Source organism: Hibiscus syriacus, unplaced genomic scaffold, assembly GCF_006381635.1.
Source record: "Hibiscus syriacus cultivar Baekdansim isolate YM2019G1 unplaced genomic scaffold, ASM638163v2 tig00110332_pilon, whole genome shotgun sequence".
Taxonomy (NCBI): domain Eukaryota; kingdom Viridiplantae; phylum Streptophyta; class Magnoliopsida; order Malvales; family Malvaceae; genus Hibiscus; species Hibiscus syriacus.
Window position 1 is genome coordinate 1,522,952 of NW_024062688.1, and position 25,864 is coordinate 1,548,815.

A 25,864-nucleotide genomic window follows, 5' to 3' on the forward strand; every position below is an offset into this window, starting at 1 on the left:
ATTAGTACATGCCAACTATACTCAAAATAACCAAAAACATTTAAATCATCTATTTTCTGATCTGAAATTTTGTAAGGGAGATGCTGACCTGTATTGCTCCTCACAGCTTCTATATTCACTTTCTGTAACCTGCGTGTGAAACACTCACACGCTAAGTCGAGGACTTAGTGAGGCATAAAGAAAACACATCCAATGGAATTCATACCCACTAATCATGCATGACTGTTTTATGCTATCAAATTATACAACTCAATTACATATACATCAACATATTCATGTATATTATGTAACAGATACCATAACCCCTATCACACATATATCATATCATGCAATTCATATCACACATCATATACATATATCACATACATTGTTCTGAACATGCCACATCATCTCTTAATATTTATTTTGTTTATCTAAATAAATAAAAATAAAATAATAAAATTAAATAGCTAAACTACCAAGATTGCCCCTTCCTCTCTTCCCCGTAACATCACTCATTTTCCCTAATCCAACACCTGTGTTTTTTACAAGGTATAACCTTCTTCCCCCTCCCAAAGATCTACACCTATTCGAGTACACAACAACGACAACTTGTTTCAAGAAGAATCGGAATAAGAGGGGCCAACAAGGATTCGGGAGATAGAGGAAACGCAGGAGGAATGAAAAGGCCAACAAGGATTTGACACCAATGGTCGACGTAACCCAGTTCTGTTACTTTAAGGTGTTGAGGAAAGGCGTGTTGACGGAGAATCAATCAATTGTGGTTGTTGGTTTCTGCCGAGAAGAAGGTTAAGGCGTTTGGTGGTGGTGGTGTGCTCATCTTTAAGGTTAGGATTTTTTTTCCCTTTGTTTTTGGATCTGAATAAAACGGAGTGGAAAACTGGAAATTCCTACTTACAGTATTCTTTGTTCATTTTCTTCTTTGTTGGTTTTTCTTACCCTTTGTTTGTTTACTTGGAAAATCCCGTAGAAAGCTTCGATTTTTATTGCTTTTGATACAAATTTGTATTCTATGAAGCTAGTTTCTGAGAAATTATATCTTTTGTTAAGTTTCAAGTTGTGGTTTTTAGGGTGTAAATGCAGCCTTTTTTAATCAATCTTTGAAGATTTTGAGCTTCACACCCTGGACTTGGAGAAAGGAAACAGAGATGTTGGGTTAGGGAATAGGAGGGACAATCTTGGTAGTTTAGCTAATTTATTTTATTATTTGAATTTTATTTATTTAGATAAATAAAATAAATATTAAGAGGTGACATGATATGTTCTGATTGGTCTATGAATTTTATTTTTAACAGTATTAACTATTTGGAACAAATAATGTAACAATTTATAGTTGAGGGAATAAAACGTTTCGAAAAATATTTTAAGAGATAATTCGATACAAATAGTATACTTCAACGTGTAACCGAGCATTTAAGCCAATTATAATTAATGAGTGTATTCAATCAACTTTCAAAATCTTAGTCAAAATAAATGAATATTGCATACAAAATACAAAAAGTAAAAATGATGTTCGTAGGGTGTTGATTATTTGGTTTTAATTGAATTAATGTATCGAATTGAATTAGTTCGATTAATTTAATCAGTTAAAAAGGTTATTTTTTTTTCAATATTCGGTTAACAGTTAATTCGGTTTGAAATCAGTTAATTAACTGAATTAATCAAATTAACCAAAATATTAAATATATTTTATATATTAAATCCATATTTTAAGTTCAAACTCGTTAAGAATTAGTTATTTTTTAACTATCCTAAATTCATTAAATTATCAATACCTAATTAAATTTTAACCCAAATAAAAAAACTCTATTATAATCTAATTAAAAAATATATTTTTTTTTGGTTAATTTAATTAACCGACCGAAATAATCAAAATTTATTCGATTCAGTTAATATTTTCAAAAAAAAATCAATTCAATTACTATTAAAAGAAAAATTTTACATAATTCAATTAATAATAATTTAATTTAACGGTGATCTAATTAACCGTTTCAACATCCTAACTATTTGAATGATATTACACAACCATTTAGATTATAGAAATAAAAATCAAAAGTTCAGAAAGTAAAAAGTAAAAACAAAAACAAAAACGTTTCAAAATTAAAGCTGGGTATACAGGCTACCCGCCCGTTTAACCCGCAGGTTTTGACGGTGCGAGTTTAAATGGAGTGATTTAAAAAGCCTGCAATCAGAAATGATCTTGAATTCTAAGGCTCGCGGCTCGTATCATTTAACACGCGGGCTAACGGGCTTACTTGCGACCCGTTAAATAATAATAATTTTAAATATTTTAAATGCAATAAAAAATAATGTTCTAACTTACTACACCATTAAAAATGATCTAGCAATAAGTCTCAAGATAAACAAGTAAATAAATAACACCATTAAGTCGCAATAAGTCTAAAATAAATAACACCATAACACTAATAAGTCTCAATAAGTCTAAAATAAATAACACAATAACACTAATAAGTCTAAATAAAATCAACATCAATAATATTCAATATTTTTTGAATCCTTGGATGTAATTGAATCTTCTATTTTTCCAATCACCGGAGACTTGTCCACTTCATCTATAAGATAAAAAAATCATAATATATTAAATAATTTGAAATTTGAAATTAAAAGTAAATTTATAAAGAAACAATTTTACTAAACATTAAAAATTGTAATATTTATCTTCAACCTCAAATCCTAACAATCAATTTTTTGTACATATCAAAGATTGAACATTTTCCAGAAAGAGACAACTTTGGTATTTGTTGAGAACACGAGAGCCAATGCTAAATGCCGATTCTGATGCAACAGTTGTAATTTAATAGCTCAAAATGTCACATGCCATCAATGCAAGATCCGAGAATCTAAGTTGATTCTCCTTCCAATAATGCCAAAGATAAAGACTTTGATGGTAAATTAAAGAAAACCTTTGTTCATTTAAATAAGTATATAATTGAGAAGTTTCTTCTTGTGACAAAAAATCATTCTCAAATTATAAGAACTTCTACATCATTTATACAAAATTAGACTTCATTGCATATAAAACGTAAATTGTGTTAGGCTAAAATGCATATAAAACGTAAATTTGACTATGGTTAAAATGCACATAAAACGTGAATTGGACTAAACGTAAAACATAAAATAAATTGAAAAAAAGTAATTAAATTAAGCATGTTATCCTCAGAACCCGCGAGTATACCCATTAAATTCACGAGTTTAACTGTCCGAATTAATAAACCTGTAATTTAAACGAATTTTATTTTTTAAAATCTAAAACCCGTACGAGCAGCGGATTATACCGGTAGCTCGTATACGCAGTTCTATTCAAAATCTTCATCCAAAAGTGTTATGATTGAAAATGGTGGGCACACCATTGCAGGGAAATGAGTCAGCACCTCACCGACCACCTCTTATCTTCCACGTGGCACCCCAATCCAAATTCTGTGTCATTGAATTTTGTGAATAAAACCAAACCAAATGTTGGAGATATCAACCGACTCAGCCACCTCATCCACAAAATTAATGAAAAAGTTTTCTTCTTCTCTTCTTCTTTTATTTTATTGGTTAAAAAACAATGGGTTTGATTAGTTTAGCAATGTCAGACAGCTTGGGAAGTGGGCACATGGATTTGCTGACTTCCTTAATAGTTGGATATTTTGAATTCTTTTTCTTCTATAATTTTTGAAATATATAATTAAATTATCAAGATTAAAATAATAAAATTAAGAAATATAAATTAAACCTATAATTTATATAATAAAAAATTAATAGGATAAATACATATTCAGTACCCAATTATTAATTTCATTTTATTTTGAACATCAAACTATTGTTTTCTAAATCATACATAATATTTAATTTTGACTTTATTTAGATCACACGCTATTAAAAACATAACAATGATGCTGACGTATCACTATAAGATAATGTCACATATAGTTGATAAATAAAAAATATCATGTCAATAGTTTTGCTAATTTTTTAACAGTGAATGACTAAAATAAAATCAAAATATAACATTATGTATAATTTTAAAAAATAGTTAAATGATCACAACAAAATAAAATTAATAATTAAGGTACTAAACATGTAGTTTATTTAAATTAATATTATAATTTCATTTAATAGATTCAAAATTTATATAGTTTAAACTATAATTATAATTTTAAAATTAAAAACAATTAAATGAGTAAATCTTCTACATGCAAGTAGTATAAGAAATAATAAAATAATTAAAATTTTAAAATAGTATATTTTCAACCGTGGAATCTGCTACACACGGTATTCTTTTAATAGACCGAAACAGATAAATATTTTTTATAAAAACGTAAATAGATAAAGAAAAAGGGATTATGCGCTGGCATACTATAAGGTTTACGCGTGGCAGATACCCATCATTTTTGTTGTTTTTCGCTAGCAGCCTTTTATATAAGGGATCCAAACCCACATCAATTTTCTCAAGTACACCACAGGAAACAACCCTCTTTTCAATCCAACCAAATTCCCCTCTTTTCTAGAGTTTTCTGTGTAAATCCTCGTTAAAGCTTTGATTTTTAGTTTGGCTATTCTTTGTTAGATCCAAAAGAGAAAAGCCTCTGGAAGGTATTTCTAGTTCGAGTTTTCAGTGGAAATGGAGGTTTCGCTAACGAGTTCTTCACAGGCAAAAGTTTGTAAAACAGAATTAGGGTGCAGGGATTTAAGGTCTTGTTTTGGGAAAACTAATGAGAAAAACAAAATATTTGCTCGAAAACCAAACAAGGTTTCTTTTGATACTCAATTTTCGAGGTTGAGAAAAGCTCGGCTCAGATTTACGGTGAAAGCTGTCCACTCTGAACCCATTCTTAAAGCCAAGTCTTCTACAAGCTCCAAATCTGTAAGTTTCCCCTTTTTTCCTCCTCCCCCAAATTTGGGATTTTTATTGTTAAAAAAGTAGATAATTGGCTTGATTTGCGTGTTTTAAATTGATGAAGTTGGAGGATTTTAAGCTTTGTTTAAGCTGTGTTTGGAGGATTTTGAGCTGTGTTTTGGGTAGATTTTAGAAAAAAAATCATATATTTCAGGGTGAATTACACATACGACCACTTGTGCGGATTTTATTTTAATAACCAATCTTTCAATTTTGTCAATCAAACCACTTAATTACATATCTAGTCCTTAATATTTGCACATTATTTGTTGGTAAAGTGCGAAGAAATTTAACTTTTTTTTTTCATATCAATGCTGATTGCACGAATTTTGGTTCATTTTTCAGCTTGATAGGTTAAGACTATTCGTCGGTCTGCCTCTCGATGCGGTATCAGATGGCAATACAGTAAACCATGCACGGGCGATCGGAGCCGGCCTGAAAGCTTTGAAGCTTTTGGGTGTGGAAGGTGTTGAATTGCCTGTCTGGTGGGGAGTTGTCGAGAATGAGGAGATGGGAAAATATGACTGGTCAGGTTATCTTGCTGTTACAGAGATGGTTCAGAAAGCGGGTCTGAAGCTTCATGTATCACTCTGCTTTCACGCCTCCATTCAACCGAGAATTCCACTTCCGAAATGGGTAATGAAGATTGGGGAATACCAATCGAGTATCTTCTTTACGGATCGGTCAGGGAAGCATTATCGAGAATGTCTATCACTGGCTGTTGATGATCTTCCTGTTCTTGATGGAAAGACTCCAATTCAAGTCTACCGGGACTTTTGTGAGAGCTTTAAGTCCACATTCTCACCTTTCATCGGATCTACAATCACGGTAAGACGTTTTTGTCTGTTGAATAACTTGGTTAAGCCAGCCATAGACCCTGTTTTGGTATGGTTTTTTAATGGCGTCTGATTTGTGGTTTTCCAGGGAATCTCGATGGGTCTCGGGCCAGATGGTGACCTCCGATATCCCTCTCACCACAAACCTGCCAAGAGTGGCACGATTACTGGTGTCGGGGAGTTCCAATGTTACGACACAAACATGCTTAACCTTCTTAAGCAACATGCTGAAGCAAGTGGAAATCCGTTATGGGGACTAGGTGGTCCACATGATGCCCCTACTTATGATCATACACCAAATAACTTCTTCAACGATCACTGTGGGTCTTGGGAAAGTCCTTATGGCGACTTCTTCCTTTCCTGGTACTCGAGTGAGCTTGTATCTCATGGAAATCGCCTCCTCTCTATTGCCTCTTCAATTTTTGGTGATTCCGAAGCCGATGTTTACGGGAAAGTCCCACTAATGCATTCTTGGTACAAAACCCGGGCACACCCTTCTGAACTGACAGCCGGCTTCTACAACACTGCCTCAAGAAATGGCTATGAAGCAGTTGCAGAAATGTTTGCAAGGAATTCATGCAAAATCATCTTGCCAGGAATGGACCTGTCGGATGAGCACCAGCCACACGAGTCTCTCTCAAGCCCTGAATCACTACTTGCACACATCCGAACAACTTGCAACAAGCACGGGGTGGAGGTTGCCGGGCAGAACCTGGCCTCTGGTGGTTTAGAGCAGATCAAGAAAAACATGTTGGGTGAGAATCCAGTTGACCTATTCACTTATCAGAGAATGGGAGCTCATTTTTTCTCACCGGAGCATTTTCCGTCATTCACCGAGTTTGTCAGAAGCCTTAAACAACCTGAATTGCATGCAGATGATTTGCCCTCAGAAGAGGGAGAAGCCACCGGATCTGTAGAAACGAGTTCAGATCCCAGCATCCACTTGCAGACAGCTTAGGTAGCAAGAGGTCAAAGAACATATATGTATGTGTATATTGTATTCTTGTAAGTACACAGAATCTTGAATGGGGAGAAGATTGTACTATTTGATTAAGTTCTGTATACATCTAAGCAAATATTTTATTTTCTTAAAGAAGACCTTGGAAATATCCTTTAATATATCTTTATATTGTATTTAAGAGAGAAAAGAATGGAGCAATGATGTGCATATGATGACTTGACTGTATGATTGCCTCCTGGTGAGTAGCTCGCTACATCAGAGCTCAACATCAAGAGTTGGATGAGCAATCATTTGTCGAAGTTACAAAATGGTGCCATGTCTTGTATTTAAGACATCACTTTCTCATTTCCAGGGTTTTAAATGTAACAAAAGTTAATTGATTTTAGTGGTTAGAATCGTTCTTTTCTTAATGGTAAAAAGAAGTATTCTTTATAAAAATTCTAGATTTGAACGACTATGATATTATCTTGTAATCGTTTCTGATCATAGATTATAGATTCATGCATAAGCTAATAATAATAATGGATCAATTATTGCCTTGAATAAGAAGAAATGATCAAATACTTGATCAAAATAATGCATAAGCTAATAATAATAATGGATCAATTATTGCCATGAATAAGAAGAAATGATCAAATATTTGATCAAAATAATGGCCAACTCTTACCTCGAACCAAAAGTATTCAACTCATATGAAATTTGAGCCATTGGATGGTTGCCAAAAGGGACTACCAGGTGGAACTTGTTTCAAATTTGCTAGCCTAGAGGACCTACTTTTAGCCATCTTTGCGCCACCGAGAGGTTGTCCATCAAAGATGGCGAACTTGGTCTCTAAAAAATTTGATCTTCCCGAAAGGGGAAAAAAAGGATAAAGATTTGAGACTGCAAGATATGGTAAATCAAAGAACTAATCTATATAATTTTGTTGGTTATATATCACTGCTTACCTCAATTTCCCAACATAAGCATGCCTGCCCTTTGAGACATCCTCTTCCTGTAAAGAGATGATATGATCGGTGCAAGTGGGACGTCTACACTTGCAAGCAGCAAGAAGGGACTTTCCGACGTCCAATAATGCTGTTATGAAAAAGGAAATGTTGTTCTCCCTGGAAGGTAGGGGTTTGAGCAGTTGTGGGCGTGTATTTTATCGATTAGGTCTGAACAAATACTACATTATAATCAATCACCTGTACTAAAAAAAAAAAAAAATTCAAAGTGCTACAACGCAAGAAGGAAAGACAGACCAGGGTGCAAATTAGATTCAAAAGCTAGAATTGCTGACGTGAAAATATAGACGTAAAATGCTTCCATTCGATAATAGTTGTAGCATTTGATGTGTCAAAACACGCTCTAACGTTATGTTGCGTTGGCTAGCGTGGATGGCATTGCCTGAAAGTTAAGTTGACTAGTTGTTAAGAACAGCCCTACCAAACAGTTTCCAAACGATTTGTCAGATTCTATTCCAATCTGATAGGGACATCCTCTTCTTCTTCCAAGTTTAAGCCCTCCGATGTATGCTCTAGATCCGCCATACTCACCGTTGATAACCTAGAACAACTGAACAAGACCACTTTTAACTTCAGTCGTCGACTAAACAAGATAAATTAAAGGGCAAAACTCTAGAAATGTGTCATAACAACACTCAGAAATTGTTTAATAACGTTATATTGAGTTTAATGTTTAACAATTTTATTTATCATAAACGATTGTAAAGAAATTATAGTGTATTAAATATATATTAAGCGTAATTAAACATATTCTATTATTACATTGATATTGTGTTCATATCATAACTTTGTATCGTATTTAAGATTATCAGATTTGAAAGTAAATAACGTGGTCTAAAAATAAATAAATGAATAAGAAAGAGTAGACTTGATAAATTTGATCCAAACCCGATTATTTGAATTGATTTACTCGATCCAATACTCGATATTAACCCAAACATGATGATCAAATTTAATCTGAAACCTAAACCATACTCGATGCAAAATTTAGATGACCCAATATGAACCAATATCCAATTTAACTCGAATCGAATTTAACCCGAACCGAATTTAACTCGATCCAAAATTAATCCGAAATGAAAGCAATCTAAACCGAAAATCTATATATACTTAATTAGACTTATAACCGAGTTAAGTCTAAATGATAAGATTAACAAACAATAAGACATATTTTTACAAGAATATATCAATAATTCTATATATACTTGATTAGACTCATAACTAATTCAATCTGAATTGACCTGATCCAAATGTTGACCCAAATCGAAAATCAATCGATCTGATATTGACCCGACCCGAAATCTAACCGATCTTATATTAATCCGACCCAAAAATCAATCGATCTAATATTGATTTGAACCGAAAAATAATTGATCCGATAGTCACCTGACCCAAAATTTGACCCACCCAAAAATTAACTTGACCCGCTACCCAATCCGACCAAAAATTGATTTGACCCGAATAAAATTAATCCAAATATAGAGCCGATTCAAAATGACCTCATCCAAGCCCAATCCAAAGAAAAAGAGACCCAATTTAGGAATTAGATTACAAGTCAGTCTCAAATCAGGCAAAAACAGGTTCACCTAAACACCAGTATGGTATGTAAAGCATGATCAACCAACATGTGACGGATTCTTCGAATAAAACAAAAGACACCAAAGAGTGTGGTCATTTGGTGTGTGTCTCACATGGTTCAAGGCACAAAACCCATGTGGTCATCAAATCGATCGGTCAGTTATTCGCATTTCTAATGATTACTTCGTATCATGTTATACATATAATTCGATATTAATCTCTTTCGAGTACTCATTTAATTTTCTCTGATTCAAAGTGTTATCGTATCTTAAGATTCATCAATTGATCGAATGTAAATCCAAATCTCTAAATTTATTTTAAAATGTAATGTCTTAATTAAAAAATGTTATGATACTCATGTTAGTTGGTCTGTTTCATAAAGTTCATTCTATTGTTCATAACAATTTCCACTTCCTTAATCATATATAAGAAGATACCGAAACATGATTATATATTAAAGATAATAAATTTATAAAATGTTAGAACGATAGATTTAAAAAATTTAAGAATAAAAATAAATTATTAATAAAAAATATAAAAAATACTTGAATCATATGAGTTTAAAATTTTTAAAGGATAAGCCCCTATCAACTGTCGTTCAATCCATCCACAAAAGCTTCAATTGTAAACAACGGATGTTTCATGATTCCCAATCATATATATTTAATTCTAATTTATTTAACCCAAACTTTTACGGTACATCATCTAGACTCGAAATACTACCGTATGTATCTCAGAGTTTATTACAATAACTAGCTAGATACATTGTAATCATGTACCATAAACAAAACAAAAAAAGACGAAGATGAGAAATTAAAAGACTAGAGTTTCATAACCAATAAATTAAATTTACAATACCGTAACAAGCTGCATTAAGCAATAGGGTACAACTACCAGAACCCAAAAAGTTGATGCCAAGTGTAAAGACCGGAATGAAAGTCTCGGAGACGAGAAAGAAGCCGGTGGTGATCCGAACGTTGGAAAAGCAGAGTCGGGGCCGAGAGGGATTAAGTCGTTGGAGTTTGAGGGGCTCGGGACGGAAGGGATGGTGGGCATGGATGAGCCGGTTGTGGGCACCAGTCCACCGGGAGATGGCAATAAAGGAGCAATATCGGGTGACAGTGGTAGGAAAGGGGACAATGGGGGATCCGACATGGATACCGGTGAAGCTGAGATTGTTGGGGTATCGGAATTTAGCTGAGAACCAGAAGCATAAGAAGCTACAGATGGCAAAAGTGATGAGGCTATGAAATACATGATGATGATGGGGAACCGAAGGAATGCCATTTTGGTAATGATGGAGAAATTAATGCGACACTTATTGGAGAGCGTTGGAATGTTTTATGTGTATAATATAATGTAATGATGAGTGTTTTTTTTTTTTCTAGTGAGAAAAAAGGCAAAAGGAAAGGTGGAGAAAGGGAGTGAGCCTTAAAAAGGGAAGACTAAGGGTATCTAAAGTGTTACCAATATGCTACATGGCAAATGACAATGGGTCAGTGCTGATTAAATACAGTTTATCATTGTAGAAAAGGAAAATAGAAAGATGGGTGAGGTTTCTGTTTTGACATTAGCTCATGGATGGATTCTTCCTTTAGAGCCCGTGAATTTGGAAGCGTTCTTTATGATTTGGTTAATCAATTCCAATTCAGCTTAATTTATCTCTAGGGAGTTCTATTAAAAGGTGTCCATTCCATCCCCAATCTTTTTCTTAGTATTTCGTTTGAATTTTTGTTGAGCCAAATTTAAGTTAATATAAACATTAGCCATTCATGATCGGAATTAAAAATATAAAAGCATACTACATATGTTATTGTTTATACATATGTTGATGAACAACGTGTAAGTTGATTGCTCTGGTCGGTCCATTTCATTAGAACGAGATAGAGAACTCAAAAGATGATTATTGTGGGAGTGGTGACCTAAGCTTGCTGGGTTTCTTTGAGGTCTCATGGAAGACTTGAAAGGGGGAAGAAGAGAGACTCTTACTCTCTTCGAGATAGGATTTTATACATGAAGATGGGTAGTAAGTTATCTTTTTGCCTTTCAGTCATATATGTGTAGAGTGGTTGAAAAAATTGGAATGGCATAATGAGTGTCTTTATCGTATATTAATTATCATATTGAGAGTAAACTACATCTTTAATATCTAAACTATAATATTTTAGTTCTTAAACTTTTAATTTTTTAAATCATATTTAATGTTTATTTTTTTTTCATTTTAATATTTGCAGTTAAAAACTTAACTTGAAAAATTGTAATTATATTTTACTTTTTAAATCATTATTCATAAACATCTGTTTTAACGTGCTAACTAGCTATTTTGTTGTATAAGAAGTGTTTGGTTTAACACAACAAAATAGTTAGTTAGCACCTTAAAACAAATGCTTAACACATCAAATCATCATTTTCCATTAATAAAGCTTCAAAAGCATGTCGAGAACAAAAATGCATATCATACACTAGTTAAGCATCCAAACCAACACATTACACTAAATCATGAAGTATTGTTCAACCAACTTCTCCTTGTCCTTGACTTTGGATGTTCCTCACACTTCCTTAGCTTCTCCAACCAACAAGAAAACAACTCGAAAACATCACTTTCCATGCTATGATGCTAAAGCAAGATTGAGAATGTATAGAAAAATGAATGAAGATTGTAAAAATCCTTCTAATATAACCTCATCAAAACTAGTTTTGTTCTATGGTGCCATTATAGGCTCAATAAAATGGTAATGGAGAGAGGGAGAAGAATAAAGAGAGGAAGAATGATGGGCAAGATTAGAGAAAATTTGAGTTTTGGAATAAAGTATGAAGCTTGGTAATAGAGGAAGAATGAAGAGGAAGAAGAGACAAAGAGGACAATGGTGTAAGATTGGTTGCAGAAAATAAGAGTTTTTGCCAATTTGATGAGTTTGGAAAGGGAAACTTCCAAGTTTGAAATTACCACATGTTCAAAGTCCACCAAGCGAATGATATGATGGAAAGCGGAATTACACTGTGGGTGTGGGGTTTTTTTTTTAATTTACGATTTGTTTGTTGTTGTTTAAGATTTAGGCTTTGGGTTTGAAGTTTAAGTTTGTAACTTATGGTTTATATGTTGCTATTTAGGGTTTAAGTCTAAGGTTTAGGGTATATAATTTTATTTATTTTTCTTTTGATTCTATGTGAAAAAACAATGAATAAACACCGCATCATTGAAGATATTAATAAAATAAATTAGAGTGACCAAAATAAGAGTAATTAAAAATTTAATGATTAAATTGAAATATTTTAAACTTCAATGACCAAAATATGGGTAAGAATATAATTGAGTGATAAACAAGTGTAATTTACCCTTATATGAAAGAAAGTAATTGGCCTGCCCCTAAAAGGCCATATAAAGAATAGTCAGAGAGAGATCATTGTATCATTCAAATCTTAGTTGCAAACAGCTTTCACAGCACTATGGCGTTTTCAGCACAGTTGTCTTTGCTTTTCAATGATTGCTGAAGATCGGAGTGGGTTACACAGATGGGCCAAATTATGGATTCTAAACAGGTATATTAAATTTTCAACCAAAATGTAGTAAATTGAATATATCAATGATGATACAACGTATGCATGGATCATGCTGATACAGTTACAGGCCAAGAACATAAGCGAATAAAAGTACAAGTCACCTCCTACATGGATCATTTAGACTACCATTCTTCAAAACTTTATAAATATGTTTATATCCTCCGCCGAAATCAGTAATCTACAATAGCCTGTGACATTTGAGAAAAGTAAATCTCAGAATCAATCAATGTATAAAGAACACAAGCAGGAAATGAAGTTGGGTAACATCGAGAAGCTCAAATGCAACGCGGCAGCCGCTGCAACTCCGACAGTACAAGGGAAGCAACATTAGCTAATCCAGGTGTACTAGAGCTTTTCAGCTCGGAAACAATGCGTTCGATCCGTGTAATATCGGGTTTCGATATTGATAGTATCATGGCATGTGACAGGTATAGCCTACAGGAATAACCGACAGCGTGTAGTATCCGCTGCAAGATCAAGTTAGAGATGTCCTTGCACCAGGACTCGAGTATCGAATCTGCTTTTGGAAGCTTAGTTAGGAATGCTGTGGTGGCTTACCTTGGAGCTGCCTTGAGCAAAAATATGGTACATTCAGAGGCTATATCTACAATGCTTGCTTCATGAGATGCACTTAACTCCAGCAAGACTCTAACATTGCTCCCAAAATCCATTATATCTCGTATGCAGTGCTGCAGATCAATTTGAGCACTTGGTTCAGCAGTAACATCGCCTATAAGTGTGGGTTCTTCTGTATAAACGGAACGGCCTTTTCTACCGCCTACAGAGCGTAGAAGAAAAGCCCTACACAAGCCAAGTATCGGTTCTATAAAATCTTCCATATCCTTTGCATATACAAACTCCAAAAGATTTCCAATCTTGCGAACCACTTTTAGCTGCGAAAGTAACTTAGTGTCCATTTCTGGAGCAGAAGCCAAAGCTAGACATAGTTTCACACTGTTTACATTTTGCATTTGTCAGATTGCCAAGCAAAAATTCGAAACATTTCGAGACCATTTTGAGATCTAAAATATCAGAGATTTTAATATAACCAAACTCAATTAGCATCACTAGAAGCTTCTGTGCATACATGGGAATGGGATCTTCATCTTCAATCAAGGAGGGCCAAAAGAGCAGCCCAAGGTCGTCACCGATATGGGAACAGAGATTCCATCACCTAGAACGGATGAAACTAATGCATATATTAACAAAGATTAAGGGTTGGCTTCATGGTTATCTTTTGATACCATTAGGGTTTGCCAAAGCTGAATCATTATATCAAAAATTTGTATATGTTTTATCTTAATCTTTATCATTAGCTGTAAATACGTATACTTTTGAACATTAGAAAACTGTTTACTCAAACTGTCATCTCCGATGGTTGAACGAATTTAATAGAAAAAGCTGAAGAGTTATTATTGAGTAACTATTTGCTGTCCCTGTTTATCTCTCCTTTTGTTAGGTGCTCGTTGCCAAATAATCCATCGAGAGTTTTTTAACATTTGGGGATGACACGTATATTTCATCAAAGCTCAAGGATTTGAGTTGACGACGACAACTAGATAAGTTGACACCAAAATTCGACTTAAAAATCGAATTTAATTATTAAAAGGTTATTTTGAACTAATTCATTTCAACTTCAGGTTTATTTAAATTTTAAATAATTCAAACTTGAAATAAAAGGCTGCTTGATGCAAAAATAAGTGTTTAAAATGTTCTTTTAAGTTACTATAGATGTCTAAAGAATTTTTCATTTGGAGTGAATATATCAAATGTTTTTACTGTTATACTTTTAAACGTCTATCTAGTAACCATTGTTAAAAAATATTATTTAACACAGGTCACATTTATATTATTTTAAAAAAATTAATCTTTTTAAAAAGTTTAAAATTATTATCTTTTTAAAAAAATCTCATTTTTTTAAAAATATAAAAAATAGTCTAAAATCCTTAAATCTCTAAATCACTATTATCATATATAGTTGATCATCAACGTTAACGTCGTCACTGTCAAATAATCATTCTGCCGTCATTCATCAAACCTCAAAAATTGATTCAATTTGAATTATTTCAATCATATCTGTAAAAATTACTTGATTTATATTCAAATTTTCAAATTAAATATTAACTTAATCGAATCAAATCAAATCTAGTGAAACCCGTTAAATTGACACCCCCTAATCCTATATCGAAAATTAGAAATACAGGATAAGTCCAACCAAACAGCCGAATAATTGGTACAGCAAAATCCTCTTAATTGCCTGAGCAAAATCACAATCTTGTCCTGCATCTGCCACAAAAACAGTGGGAAATAGAGAGTCCGTACTGACAGATGTTGCTAATTTTCTTCCCCAATTTTGTCTCCACGTCTTCCCTTTTAGTTTTCTTCCCTTTCTCAAACCCTCAAAACCCCCCACCTCACTTCTTTTCTTCGGGATTTTGATGGAATTGAAACTGCAGGTCATTTCCCTTTATCTATATTTCAGTTTTGTTTTTTTTTTGGTTAAAGATAATTTTGAACTTAATCCAACAAGCATTATTCGGGGTTTTGCTTCTTTGAAATTTCTGTTTATGTTTCGCCAATTATGTTTGTGAATGGTTCTTATGCGATTGATTCATTTTTGTTTGTATTTTTTCCCTTTTTTGGGTTTAGAAGGTTCAGTTTGGGTTTTGCGTCTTCAACTATGTTTGGTTGTTTAGCGGGCTTGAAATTGTTTATAACTAGGGTTTTGGTTCTTAAGTTTTAGGGTTATTATACTGTATTTAATGTTAGAAAGAGGATTCATTAGTTTTGTTGTTATTTTGGTGTATGGGCTAATAATATGATTAGCACCGTTAATTGAAAATGTGAGAAATTTGAACATTGTAACTAGTATTGTTATGCATAGGGTTGTAATTCTCTGGTCTTCACGGAATTATTCTTAGATGTATCTGTCCAGAATGCGAATGCTTGATACGATCAATCCAATCTCAAACAGATACAGAATTCACTTGAAATAATTCAAACCTGAATTTTTCCGAAATGAAGGAAGTGATCCTCAAACCTGAAACCAAACAGACTGAAAATGACCCTAAAGTTTTAAAATCCAAATTAGATCGATCCACATTAATCAGGCCCGCTCTATTGACAGGTCTATGTGTATTGTGATCTCATTTTAGGCTTCTGTGTTTAGTTGTAACTGAATATTGGAAAGCTTTTCCTGGATTTGCAGTTGGTATATTATTGGCATGATATTTAATTTGGTTGGTTGGTTTTGGTTATTTCTGAACTTTGAAGATTTCATTTTCGTTTTTCATATTTTATGTTTCTTTGAACCCTCTGATTGAAAGAGTTCAATCCTGATTTGTTTCTTCATGTGATTATCATGTTAATTTCGTGCCAGAAAAACGCTGCAATACCTTGTTTTTTCCTCCTTTCCATCTTTGAAGTTAATCCTTTTTTGTGTAAAAACTTGAAAAATATGTCTTCATGCATGAATATCCACTTATCATATAAAATTGTTATTGGAAATGAAATTTCAGATTTTGATTTCTTTATTCCTTTATTTGTTTTGGTTCAGTTGAATTTATTTTATGTTACTTTTGAAAGGTCTAATTTGATAAAACTATTACAGGATTCATGAGGAGGTGTGAGCTGAGTTTCTCATCCGATAGTTAACAGATCCTGGAGGAAAAGTAGATTTTACCGGTGATGGACTGCAACAAGGAAGAGGCCATCAGGGCCAGAGATATTGCAGAGCAGAAGATGCAAAACAAGGATTTTTCAGGGGCTCTTAGGGTTGCATCCAAGGCCCAGCAACTTTGTCAGGAACTGGAGAATATATCTCAGATGATAGTGGTGTGTGATGTGCATTGTGCTGCTGAGAAACGATTGTTTGGTGATGGGATGGATTGGTATGCCATACTTAAGGTTGAGCCAACGGCTGATGAAGCTACAATCAAGAAGCAGTATAGAAAATTTGCACTCCAACTTCACCCAGATAAGAATAAGTTTCCTGGCGCGGAAGCTGCTTTTAAATTGATTGGGGATGCACAAAGAGCTCTTTTGGATCAAGGTAAAAGTTCTACACATGACATGAAACGCAAAGTTACTGTTAACAGACCATCTCCAGCCGCAGCTTGTCGGCCTCCGCTGAACCCAAGTTGGTATCCACATGTGGCTGCTCAGAATAACTTCTGTGCCAACTTTCCTGGCTTGAATTCTCAACAGAAACCGCAACCACCAACTCAAATGGGTTTCTCCAATGGCCGGTCCACATTCTGGACCAAGTGTCCATACTGTATGGTTAAGTACCAGTATACAGAAATACTTAATAGATCTATTAACTGCCAAAATTGCAAGAAGGCCTTCGTTGCCTATGATTCAGGTGTTGTTCCACTGGGAAGTAACATGTGTCGGCCAATCTTTCCCCAACAAGGAGTTGCTCAGAATCAGGGTGCTTGCAAAGTTGATCAAGGGTCGCAAAGGAGTTTTACTACCGAGCATGTGTTTACAGCCTTTACTCCAAATGCAGCCCGTGCTTCTGAGGCTGGGACGAGAAAGGTGAATGATAAAATAGGAAGGAAGCAAACTGTAGAATCTGATAAAAGCAGTAATGAGTGTGATGAGGATATTGTTATTGAAGGCAATGGTGATCTTATGGGTAGAAAGAAGTTCAATTCTCAAGTTGAGCAGAATGTGTGGAGATCTGGTAGGCAAAAGCAACATGTTTCGTATAAGGACAATTTAAATGATGAGGAGGACATGGTTAGTCTTCCGAAAAAGGCTAAAATAAGTGGATCACCCTGTGCAAATGATGATATTGAAGAAATGCCAAATGAAGAGAAATCTAAACACGGAAGTCGAGCTGGTAAAGTGAAAGAAGATAAGAAAGCAATGAACCATAGAGAAGGTAAAAGTTTTGGGGCAAGCTTTGTGAAGGAAACAGCTGAAGGGGATGTTCTTAAGAAACCTGAGAAAGTTTATGCTGATGGCCTTAAGGAAAACTTAAACCCCATTGTTGATGATTCTGTGTCAGATTCGAGCTTCAAAGAAACAAAAGAGCCCCTGCTCTTTGCATACCCTGACCCAGAGTTTTATGACTTTGACAATGCGAAGAAAGAAAGCTGTTTTTCAGTCGGTCAGATTTGGGCTTTGTATGATACATTGGATGCCATGCCTAGATTCTATGCTCTGATCAGAAAAATCTTCTCTTCTGGGTTCAAACTGAGGATAACCTGGCTAGAACCAGATCCAGATGATGCAAATGAAATAGGATGGGTTAACGAAGGTTTACCGGTTTCTTGTGGTAAATTCAAACTTGGGGCCTCTGAAAACACTGACAACCGTCTTATGTTTTCCCATTTACTATATTGTGAAAAAGGAACTTGTAGGGACACCTACAAGATTTTTCCAAGAAAAGGAGAAACTTGGGCCCTTTTCAAGAACTGGAGTATTGATTGGAAGTCCGGTGCTTGCACTGACCAGAAATTTGAATATGAATTTGTTGAGATTTTATCCGATGCTGCTGAAAGTGCAGGTATACAGGTTGCTTACTTGACTAAGGTGAAAGGCTTTGTTAGTGTATTCTGTCCAATGAGTAAGAATGGAGTTGCTACATTTCTTATTCCCCCCAATGAACTGTTCATGTTTTCCCACAAGGTTCCATCCTTTGTGCTGACTGGTGATGAGAGACAAGGGTTGCCAAAAGGTTCCTTTGAACTCGATACAGCTTCTTTGCCCAAAGGTATTGTCATTGCAAAGGACTTGAAGGCGAATGGTGATAGCAGACATCTTAATAGTTCTTATTCAAGTGCTTCTGAACTACTGAAGCCTATTGTGGGATCTGATAAACCTCCCTCTCAAGATTCGACCTCAAAAACTTTTGCGATTCCAGAATCTGAATTTTACAATTTTGATGCTGACAAATCCCAGGATAAGTTTCTTGTTGGTCAGGTCTGGGCATTGTACAGTGATGATGGCTTGCCAAAATACTATGCTAAGATCATGAAAATCGAGTCCGACCCAGTTTTCAAAATACAAGTGAGATGGCTTCTTCCTTGCCCATCTGAAACCAGAACCGAGTGGTATGATAAAAACATGCCCACTTGTTGCGGAAGATTTAGGATTAGAAAGCGTTCCCAAACCTACTCCTCCACCGTCTCATTTTCTCATAAGCTAAAGGCAGAGTTTACCGTCAGTAAGAATGAATATGTCGTCTCGCCTAGAAAAGGCGAGATCTGGGCATTATATTGTAACTGGACTCGTGAAATTAAATGTTCTGACTTGGAGAACTGGCGATATGACATAGTGCTGGTTATGGAGGAAACCGATAGGTGCATAGAGGTTTTAAACTTAGAACGAGTTGACGGCTTCAATTCTGTTTTCAAGGCTCAAGTACAAGGAGGATCTAATGTTACAGTAGAAATCTCTCGGATGGATCAGCTAAGGTTCTCTCATCAGATACCATTTTTCCAGTTAACCAAAGAGAGGAATGGCAGGCTAAGAGGTTGCTGGGAACTTGATCCGGCTGCATTGCCGGCACATTACTTTTCTTTTCAATTAAAATAGGAAATGGCAAAGAGTAGAACTCCATTACTGTCTTCTTAGATGTCTAGGAACAGAACCGTGGGTTAAAGTCTCAATTACTTAGCTGCAACTGAAATGCTTTGCATCATGTTTTTGATGTGAGGCATAAACCCCCTTTTTTATTTTGTGCAATCAATGCAATGCTCTCTGGTTATTGCAGATATGTTCTATATCTCATCGAATCACTTTTTTTTGTGTGTGTGAAATATAAGCTGTTTATATTTTGGTTGATAGTTTCTCATTATACTTTGAGAATTTGGGTGAACTTTTACGAATTTTGGAACTAAACTTTGAATTTTATGTTTTTTTTACTCTAATTTTGATTTTTTAGATTAAAATTTGCCCCTAAGTATTAGTTTTAATGATACGAAAATAAAAATTAGAAACTAAAGCTTCTTACATTTTTTTATTTTGATAGTTGAGATCATGGGAATAAGTTAATGTATAAATAAAGAAAAAGTAAAATATAACATTAATCTTTATTTAGTAGAAGAAAAACTTTATTTTGAAAATAATAAAAGAAAAACTATTTTTGAAAATATAAAAAGAAAACTTGAAAATTAAGAAAGGGGGGTTTAACAATATACTAAAGTATTATTTTATTATCAACAATTAGTTGATTGTGTGAGATAAAATATTAGATTTTTTAAGTAAGATTAGAGGTTCAAATCCTAACAATTAGAATGAAATAAACTGGATTGAGAGGGTCGCCCTTATAATGAACCAATACAAAATTCAATCTGGATTAATCAGCCAATAGATTACATGTAAATAATTAATATAAAAAATATTTTTTCGTTAAATGATATTACAAAGTTCATAAAATTTAAATTTAAAGACATTCAATATTAAATTAAGGCTTAATAGAAAAATAAATGATTGAACTTCGCCTCGAAAAGCGTTTGTGTCTAAAGTAATTTTTGCTAAAAATAAGTGTCTAACGTTTTTTTCGTTAAATTTTTAGGTGTATACCGTTAAATTTGGTTGTTAATTGACACATGTCAAGTCCTGATAATTTTGAGAATTTATTTTAAAATTTTAAAAAATAAAAATATTTTTATTTAAAAAAACCAACCCCGCGTGCAGCAGCCCCCCTCTCCCCTTTTCCCCTTCCATGGTCATTGGCCTACCAGCCGTGACCGTCACCGTCAACCTCATTAGTACTGGCGTCGACCCCCGATCAAACCCCCAGTTGACCTTTCATTATAAGCTGTCAGTGTTTGTCGTGGAGAAGCATTCAAATGTTCGTTGGATTTTAAGCCACCAACACTGTTTTTTATCGATTTCGGCCGATCCCGACGTCCATAAGCCACACCATCACCATCATTCGAACCAACGTGCAATTCCACTCAAAACCCATCCTCGCCGCTGCTCCATCGGTGCTCCTCCGGCTTTCCATCGTGGAGATTAAGATTTTAAAGTTTCAGGGATTTAGATATTGGAGATTTTAGAGATTTAGGGGATTTTGGTGACGATAAGGGCGAAGACTGATCAATGGGTGGCCGGCGACGGGTGGATGACCGTTCGACGATGACGATGGTGGTCGGAGATGGTTGGCGATGGTTGGTAATAGAGTTGAAATGAGAGATTTTAATTTTTTTAGAGTTTTTTATAATTTCATTAAAATTTTGGGGTTCTTTTGTAAATAAATTAAATTTTTTATTAAAAAATAAAAAATTAAGGATAGAGACCTAAAAGTGTAAATGAGAAACGTTAGACATTAATATTTAGTAAAAAAATTCTTTAGACACCAAATCATTTTTTTGAAACAAAATTCAAAATCACTTATTTTTCTATTAATCCTAAAATTAAAAAGAATGTAGTGATAAAATTCATCTTTACTTCATAGTTCAAAAATATTATTATTTTTTATTGTAAGGAAAAAAGAACGAGTCTAAAAGGTCATGAATTCAAAACATTACAACTATCAGCAAAGAAAGTAGGAAAAACTCCTGATAGTGGGTCGTGGAAGCGGTAAGATCCGAGAGGAAGATTTCAGGCTAGTTTAGTCATTGCCTCAGCCACATCATTACCTTCTCGTGGGACATGAACCATCCGAATCTTCCACTCTCTCTTGATGAGAGCAATTATATGTTGAGTCAGGCGGGCCGATAAAATCCCCGGGAGTCTTGAGTGATGACTTCTTTACTACATGATTCGACGATATTGCAACGGAAACCAAGATCCCAAGCTAAGGATAAACCTTCGAATATGCCCCACATTTCGGCGTCAACCAACGTAAAAAATATTATCTTTACTTCCAAAATACAATGAAAAATGTAAACCCAGTTACAAATGAGAATAAAATAAATATTACGATAAATTCAAATTTTAAAATAAGATAATAAATAAAAAAATATCTATATTTATAATCACCTTAATAATATTTTTAACTCTTGAATTTTTGAAGAAAATATTTTAATTTTCATGGTTTTCGTTTCTCTTATTCGTGAATTTTTAAAATTTTCATTAAAATTAATTAATTAATAGAAAAAATAGATTTATTGGGCATGTCAGATATTAATTCAAATTCTAATTAAAAATTAAGTTGGTTTTGTGGTAACTCTACTGGATAAAGATTATGTAACGACCTGACTGTATGAGTCAACATTTAAGTACCGATCTGATAATTTATTTAATAGATTTATAATAGCATAGAGGTCCATTGGTTCGAATCTGAGTCCAATTGAGTGAGAAATTAATCTTATTGAAGTTAAAAATGAATTTTTAAACTTGAGATGATATGAGAGAGAGACCTAGAGTGTATTTGAAAAAATATAGTTACCATGAACAAGATATTAGCTGATTTTAACGTGACTTTTGAAGACCTTTGGACATACCACATTTGCTATCTTTTCATCTCCAAAATTTATTCCTTCATCTCCTCATATTTTCTTCTCTTTCTTTCTTCTCCAACTAGAAAAATTATATGGAAACTTCTTCATCAGCACCTCATCCTAAAATCTAAGGTAAGATTTATGACCCTTGATTTTAAGCTTCAAGATGAGTTCACCATCTTCAATGTGGTCATGAGCTCATTTAGAGATTTGAAAGGGTTTGAGCTCCAAAGGTTTCCTCCTATGATTTCTATATGATTTTCTTATAATATAGTTGTTGTTTAACAACTTGCCTTCATCATTTACATGTTAGAGTTATCTTGTTGTCATGTGATTGATGGAAGAATGGTGCAAGAACCCTCCATGATCAAGGTTAAGGAAAGATTGATTCTTGGATAAGCTAGAGAGATTTTTGAGTTACTAAGAGCTGAAATAATGCATTCTAACTCTTTCATACTACTTGTACGCCATTTACATGAGTTTTGCTTGCTTGTATGGGGTGATGAAGCATGAGGAGGTCTAAGTGCTTGATGATTGTGGTGGACGTTTTTGATGTTAGAATGGTGTGAAAATGGTATATAATGACATCTAAAAACTTTCATAACCTTTAATAATCAATATAAACCTTAAAATAAAGATGAGTTTGGGGGTGTTTCTCGTATGAAACAAATTTTTTTGGATTGTAGTATCGATACTAGATGAACAGAGGAAAAAATTAGACTATTATATAAAGGTAGTATCGATACTGCATAAGGTAGTATCAGTTCTACTCCTTTGAAAGTTATAAAGGGTGATTTTTGGATAACTTCGAAGCTCAATTTGGTACAAATACTCAAAGGAGTATTGATACTACCTAAAAGAGTATCGATACTACATGTATGGTATCGATACTAATGTTATTTTGGGGGACCTTTGAGGCTATTTTTTGTACTGATACTCAGGGAGAGTATCGATATCCTAAGGTAGGTATCAATACTCATGTAAAGGTACTAATACCATCGGTGCGATTGTTTAGTGGACTTCGAGATATCAAGTAGACTTTAGAGTGATGAGTTTAATAGTGGTTGAGATCGAGTATTTAGCTTGAGTGCGAAAAATTACTAAAATACCCTTAGAAGGGATGAAATTACTAAATTTCCCTAATGGGCCTAAGTAAATGAAATAACATATGCTAATAAGGGTTTGAGTTACAAAGTGATTGTGTAACACTCTAGTTCAGCATGACCCGAAGATTGATAAATTACTATATCACAAGGACCACCAAAGCGACTAATCCAAAAAATTTCTTTTAAAAAAATTGTAAACAATTATATAAAAAGTCATCCATAGTGATATAAAATAAAAACGAAATAAATCTGAGTTTACAAATACAGGGGAGCTATCAAATATCCAAAATAATATCAATACTGAGTTTAATACAAAAACAAAGTTATGGCTAAATACAAAAAGGGGTCTATAATAGTGCATGCCCTCTAATACAAATCAAGACATACTCTGAAGCCTCGTCTGACCTGGAAAATCTGATGATCATAGCGCTCCACAGATGGTCTTCTAAGAACTTGTGCACAGAAACACATTTCGAAAGATGAGCTTACGAGCTCAGTGCCACACTAATAATTGTATTATAGTACATGCATTCACTAAATACACATGCTAGTGGCATAAGTATGAAGACATAATAACATAATTCATCGAAAATATTGAATAGGTACAGAGATAACACATATAAAAGATAATCAGTATCAGCTAAGCCTTACGTTTTTCACGGCTTGTAAAACAAGGTTCTGTGGAATAAGAACCTAAAACAACACCACTCTATGAATAACGAAAACCATAATCCGAAACAGAAATGGACTATAAAGTCACTAAATAATACTTACGTGTATCTTGAGACAAGCGAGAAGAATTGAACTAAGTTGAGCGAGGATGATCAGGATCTATCAAAGAACGATGTGAATAAGCATGATCACCTTAAAAAAATAACATCAAAAAGTGTGTCCAAAATCTTACAATTTACTTAACATAATAATGACTTAAAGTGATAAACGATGCAAAACATGGCTTTCGGGTAAAAATTTGGCATAACGAACTACAAAAACAAACTCAGGGCGTCAAAAAATATAAAGATATGGGTTTTTGGTCAAATTCAACAGTTAACAGTCAAAGTCAACGATCAACTGTCATGGTCAATGGGTCGGATCGATCAATGGGTCGGGTTAGTCAACGAGTTGGTTTAGTCAATGGGTCGGGTCAGTCAACGGGTCGTGTAACACCCTCAACCCGAACCGACCCGAATCCGAGTCTGAGGTGTCACATTGACTTTTTAAAACATTTACTTGTATAAAATAATGAGTAATTTAAAACTTTTATAACATATAACTTATTCAAAACGTTTACAGAACTATTCAGAGCTTATACACTATATTCTTTTGAGTACATGCCAACTAGGACTTTATATATTAAAATACGTATTATTCACCTCTCTTCTGATCTGACCTTCAGTAAGGAGAACTGACATGTATTGCTCCACATTGCTCTTTACTCTTCTTCTCGTTTCTGTAACCTACGTGTGAAACATTCACACGCTAAGTCTACGACTTAGTGAGGCAATAAACATATAATGTAAACTATAACTTGTAATCATGCATGAACAATTATTGCTATCACATCATACCCAAACATATATCCATTCATATATCAAATCCCCACATGCATATAATTATCTTCTTTCCTATCATTATCATATTATTACCATTCATATTTCTATTCTCTTGTTTATATGATCCATTATGTTCATATTATATATCTTATAACATATATAATAATCACTAACACACATATATCATATCATATAATTCATATCACAAAACACATATATATATCACATACATTGTATTCAATGTTATCTCTTATTAGCCCATGTACACATGTCACTAATTCTTTTTATCGTATAAACCTATACTAAACATTTCTATACATATCATGGTACACATATATCAGTGCACAACCGAACACACATCGTATCATATCAATTGATTTATTTACTCTCTTTAAAGTCTATGTATTAGCCCATGTATACTTTTGAGAACTTAAGGTATGTGAGTACATTGAGGTTGTGCACCACTATGCTGTCACCACAACTCGTATAAATGTCCCAAATGACCTATCCAGATGTCATAAAGAACCTCTACAACTGTCCATTGGTCCCGAAGAACCTAGGTAAATTGTTCATATGTTCCTTAGAACATAGGTATACTATCCATATATGTCTCTAAAGACATAGGTAATTCTGCCCATATGTTCCGTAGAACATAGTTAAACCCTCGACTCTTGGCATACCAACTATACCCCTAGCTCTCATATCACATAACATGGGCATTATCATTTATACATTTCATATCACTTGTTCTTTCACATAGCTCTTTATCACATTTCATATGATCACATATTTCTTTCTCTTATGTCACATACCATATGTATGTGTAAACATATATCACATATGCATATAACTCATAACTCTTTTATTTTATATCATGTAATATCCTTACAGAGTATCATATCTTCTTATCATGTATTTCATATCACATGTTCTTGCTTTCATATAGTCACATAGCTCA

The 25,864-nt window shown here is 33.9% G+C and overlaps 3 protein-coding genes across 3 annotated transcripts; 2 read left to right on the top strand and 1 right to left on the bottom strand.

The window, feature by feature from the left end:
• Positions 1 to 4,471: 4,471 nt before the first annotated feature.
• Positions 4,472 to 6,832, top strand: LOC120119370 (inactive beta-amylase 9-like). Its single transcript, XM_039139177.1, has 3 exons — positions 4,472 to 4,870; positions 5,249 to 5,731; positions 5,828 to 6,832. The coding sequence occupies exons 1-3, from the start codon at positions 4,628 to 4,630 to the stop codon at positions 6,695 to 6,697; spliced, it is 1,596 nt and encodes a 531-aa protein (XP_038995108.1). The 5' UTR covers positions 4,472 to 4,627; the 3' UTR covers positions 6,698 to 6,832.
• A 3,237-nt stretch (positions 6,833 to 10,069) lies between these two features.
• LOC120119917 (classical arabinogalactan protein 25-like) lies at positions 10,070 to 10,572 on the bottom strand. Its single transcript, XM_039139706.1, has one exon. The coding sequence runs from the start codon at positions 10,570 to 10,572 to the stop codon at positions 10,135 to 10,137; it is 438 nt and encodes a 145-aa protein (XP_038995637.1). The 3' UTR covers positions 10,070 to 10,134.
• A 4,496-nt stretch (positions 10,573 to 15,068) lies between these two features.
• LOC120119372 lies at positions 15,069 to 19,558 on the top strand. The gene is made up of 3 exons (XM_039139179.1): positions 15,069 to 15,302; positions 16,457 to 17,575; positions 17,771 to 19,558. The coding sequence occupies exons 2-3, from the start codon at positions 16,534 to 16,536 to the stop codon at positions 19,390 to 19,392; spliced, it is 2,664 nt and encodes an 887-aa protein (XP_038995110.1). The 5' UTR covers positions 15,069 to 15,302; positions 16,457 to 16,533; the 3' UTR covers positions 19,393 to 19,558.
• Positions 19,559 to 25,864: the final 6,306 nt, after the last annotated feature.